The 4,853-nt window shown below is 36.7% G+C and overlaps 1 protein-coding gene across 1 annotated transcript; it reads left to right on the top strand.

Annotated features, from left to right (window-relative positions):
- The first annotated feature begins 492 nt into the window (after positions 1 to 492).
- Positions 493 to 4,173, top strand: LOC114311050 (protein trichome birefringence-like 19). Its single transcript, XM_082924072.1, has 2 exons — positions 493 to 1,737; positions 3,214 to 4,173. Exons 1-2 carry the CDS (start codon positions 493 to 495, stop codon positions 3,994 to 3,996), a joined length of 2,028 nt encoding a protein of 675 aa, XP_082780198.1. The 3' UTR covers positions 3,997 to 4,173.
- Positions 4,174 to 4,853: the final 680 nt, after the last annotated feature.

The following is a 4,853-nucleotide window of genomic DNA, read 5'->3' on the forward strand; positions in this document are numbered from 1 at the left end:
AAATCTCGAGGAGGTGTTTGTAATTTGCCCTATTTTTTTAGTATAAAACACGATAAATTGAATATGTTATCAGATTGACTTAATTTTTGTAAGAATAATATAGATAAAATACTTAATAAAATGAACAATTTTAATTTTCAAAATGAGATACGGATCCATGATGGACCATCAGCCCGAACAGTCCGGTCCAAAAATAGTTTGACTCATGAGAAAAACTTATGACTGGTCGTTGAAATTGAGTTTGGAGAGGAGGCGTAAGATGCTTAACATTCACACATTCATATGCCTCCATTTTTACCTATATATAAATAAATAGATTAAACATACTGATAATAACCATTGCTTTGTTTTTGAACTCACCGCAATAATCGCCATGCACAAGTTCTCTGTCTTTCTTGATCATCCTATGCCCTTCAATAGTGTCTCTTTTTCTTGCTCGCTCTCCTCTTCTTCTTCTTCTTCTTGTTCTTCTTCTCTCTTGTGATATCTTCAATGAAGCTCCAAGCAAATGAGCTTCCTCTTATGAAAAACCAGACTAGAAGGAAGACCTCCCCCAAGATAGCTCCACTGGTAGTCCTAGCATTGCTCCTTCTCACAATCATCCCTATCTATTACCCTCTTCTAAGGTACCCTACCAAGAATTCTTTAAAATCATCTTCATCTTCTGGTATTTCTCTCTTGGACCCTCTTTGCCACGACGATTTGTCGCAGGAGAATGGTCATTGCTCTCATCATGATGTTGAGAAATCTTCATTGGTTACAAGCAGAGAGGACTTGGTGACCACCGATCATGGTGGGGATGTGGAGACAAGTTCAACCACAAGAGAGAACAATGTGGTGACTGCCCATGATAGGGATGTGGAGAAACTGTTGAGGAACCATGACACCGAAAGGGATGTGGAGACAAAGAGCACGATGAAGGATAGTGACTTGGTGACCGCCCATGACAGTGATGATGACACGGTTGTGGAGACGATGCCCAAGAAGCATAACATTGTCCGTGACGGTGATGACACTGGTGTGGAGACACTGTCTAGGAAGCAAAACCCTGGCAGGAATGTGGAGACAAAGCTAAGTAAAAGTGGCTTGGTACCCGGCCATGACGGTGATGATGACACGGTTGTGGAGACACTGCCAAAAAAGCAGAACCGTGGCACGGAACTGAAGACAGAGACAAACCTAAGAAAAAGCGATGCAGAAGAACTGCCTAATGGTGATATTGATGACATGGTTGTGGTGACACTACAAAAGAAGCCCAACCCTAGCAAGGAAGTGAAAACAAAGCCTATCCTAAAACAAAGTGACACGGATGTAGAGGAGCTGGATAGCGGTGACATGAGCACCGCCGCCACCACCACGACGCCTACTCCTGACAAGGATGTGAAGACAACTATGCACAGGAGAAGATATGTTGGAAAATCATCAGCAGCCGCGAGCAAACGTGGCGTGGCGGAGCGTGAAAAGTGTGACATATTTAGCGGGTCATGGGTGCCCGACCCGGATGGTCCGTACTATACAAACATGACATGTAGGGAAATTCAAGAGCATCAAAATTGCATCAAATTTGGAAGGCCAGATAGTGAGTACTTGAAGTGGAGGTGGAAACCGGATGGGTGTGAACTACCCATGTTCGACCCGTATCAGTTCATGGAGCTTATGAGAGGGAAGTCTCTTGCATTTGTTGGAGATTCTGTGGCTAGAAACCACATGCAGTCATTGATTTGCCTCTTATCTAGGGTATTTCGCAGGCACCATCTTATTTAGGTTATGTTTGGCATCTAATTTGAAACAGGGTCATTTACACACAAATCTCATTTTATGAATTTATATTTTATTAAATTTTAAATAATATTTTTTGAATCTTTAAATCTCATTAAAATTTTAATATTTGGAATTACTCTTTAAATAATGATTGTTCATCATTTATAATTGTCTATTTGACATTTATTTTGATTTTTAAAACTTTAAAATACCACCTGTAAAATTGAAAAAACTAAAAAAAAATTCTGTGCAAAAACAAAACTTAAAAATTTCTAAATTTTTTTGAAAAAACTGATTTTTTTTTTTTGTGTACCAAATTGAAAATTTTGTGTCTATAAATGAGTATGATGATGGAACATTGATGTGCAAAATTGAAGAAAAAAAAAACTTTAAAACTGATAATGTTCTTAGTTTTAAAACTATAAAAAAAAAAAAAAAAAAACTGAGAACATTCTCAATTTTGGAACTGGGAACATTCTCAATTGAAATGGGACTTGTGAGTCTAAAAACTGTTACATAGAATTTGAGTTACCACACCTGCTGTCATTAGGACTTTTAAGTAATTACTCCTTCAAATAATTACACTAAATTTTGTTTTTTTTATCGTTAGGGTTGGTTTGGCAAGGGCTCATTGGGCTTTTTTGGCTCAATGAGCCATAAAAGATAGAATAGGCTCATGAGTCACAACAGGCAAAACATCTCATCCAACCCCATAATCATTACACTTTTCTCTCACAAAAAAATTAAAAAAGTCAAAAAGCCAAAAGCCCTTCCCAAACTAAACTTTTGAGCCCAGGCTCATATAATCAAAAAAGTCAAAAAGTCAAAAAGACAACCCACTTCCCAAACGGAGGCTTAGTGATCTTTTTTCAACCTTTTTGTCAAATTTTTTTTGCCAGTCTTTTGTAGACAAATTAAAAAAAAAAAAAAAAAGTCAAAAAGTCAAATGTTTTTGCTTTTTTTTCAAATTTTTAAAATTTAGAACCCAGAGTGTCGAACTTTTTGATTTTTTTTAAAAAATTCACTAAAATAAAAACTAATAAGAAAATCACTAAAAAAGTCAATTTTAAAGACGCACTTAATTCTAACGCAACAGGTTTAGACGTTGCAATATATCATTAAAATTAAAAATGAACGATATTATGTCAATTTGAATTTGAAAAGTTCTCATAGTCTTATCACTGTGGTCATGTTATTTATTTCAATGTGTTCCCATAAATTTTCATTTCATTTACATCTTCTCCTTTTTTTTCTACAATAAATTCCTATCATACACCTTCAAAAAATTTATATGTTAAAATTCATTAGCCTTGCATTACGCAAACTCTCCTATTGAGCTAATCACTAACGGTTTTAACCGTCATTTTATTTCCTAATAATTTACAGATAACGGTTATAATTTCTCGACTTTTTCTTACATAAGTTTCTTTGTGTTCTTGCATTTGCTTGCAGGTAGAAGAACCCGAGGATGTTTCAGAGATACCATATGGATCCCAATTCAAACGCTATGAATACAGAAATCACAGTTTCACTATTGAGATGTTTTGGTCACCATATTTGGTTAAAACCACACAAACAGACCCTACCGACCCAACCCAATCTCGACCCTTCAATCTCTTCCTCGATGAGTTTGATGAGCAATGGACAAGTAAAATCGAACCTTTTGATTATGTCATCATCTCAGCCGGACACTGGTTCTTCCGTCCCACCATGTTCTACTTGGAAGGCCGCCTGGCAGGCTGTCTCTATTGTCCACAGAGCAACATACCTCACCTAACCTCATATTTTAGCTATCGAAGAGCGTTTAGGACCGCGTTTAGGGCTATAAACAGCTTATCAAACTACAAGGGCTTAACATTTCTTAGAACATTTGCACCCTCACATTTTGAAGGTGGGTATTGGGATAAAGGTGGAGATTGTGCGAGAAAAAGGCCGTTTAGGAACAACGAGACGAGTTTGGAGGGTTATAATTTGGAGTTTTATTCGATCCAGGTTCAGGAGCTTAAGATCGCGCAGAGGTTAGGGAGGAGGAAAGGGTTGAAGTATAGGTTATTTGATGTAACACAGGCGATGTTGTTGAGACCGGACGGTCATCCTAGTAAATACGGGCATTGGCCACAGGCGAAGGTTTCGTTGGCGAATGACTGTGTGCACTGGTGCCTGCCTGGGCCGGTCGATGCTTGGAATGATTTCTTTCTAGAGCTGTTGAAGAGGGAGGGAATAGATTTAGTTTGAGAACAATTTTGATCTTTGAATTGGTTATTGTTATTGTTTTTATTTTTGAAATTTATGATTTCTTGAAATTCTTTTTTGTTGTTGTTAATGGTTGTGTGGGGGATCTAAAATTTGTACTGTGTTGGTAGGATAAGAGGGGAAAGATTCGTGGGTGAAAATAAAGATTTATCTTGGATTTTTATTGTATTTACCAATTGATCTTATGAATATGATCATTTTTTTTTTAAATGGGCCTTAGATCAGCCCATAATGCTAGACATAACCCAAAAGTTGTTAGGCTTACTACATGAGAACCTCTAAACTTTCAGTTATTTTACAACTATAAAATTCTATCACAGAATTGAATTACCCGTAATAAATTGCATAAATCTTCAATCTTCAAGAAAACAATTTCCCAAATTTCTATAGTTACTCGGAGATAGGGTCACTGCTGTGACTTCCTACCTGCTGTCCCTGTTGCGCACCTTAAAACCACGTTGTTTTGAACCTTTATTTCTTTTACTTTTTTTTTTTGCCTTCTCATGTGTGTGGGCTTGTGTGTGAGGAAAAACCAACTCTATTTTTTTTTTTCCATTGCAATACAAATTCTCATCTATTTCCATTGCCATATGAAGAAAGAATTACTGCTGTGACTTCCTACCTGCTGTCCCTGTTGCGCACCTTAAAACCACGTTGTTTTGAACCTTTATTTCTTTTACTTTTTTTTTTGCCTTCTCATGTGTGTGGGCTTGTGTGTGAGGAAAAACCAACTCTATTTTTTTTTTTCCATTGCAATACAAATTCTCATCTATTTCCATTGCCATATGAAGAAAGAATTCAGAACAATTATATTAATTGAATACCGTGTATGAACCGAA

The sequence above is a fragment of the Camellia sinensis genome, chromosome 4 (genome assembly GCF_055761805.1).
Source record: "Camellia sinensis isolate YWXY chromosome 4, ASM5576180v1, whole genome shotgun sequence".
NCBI lineage: Eukaryota > Viridiplantae > Streptophyta > Magnoliopsida > Ericales > Theaceae > Camellia > Camellia sinensis.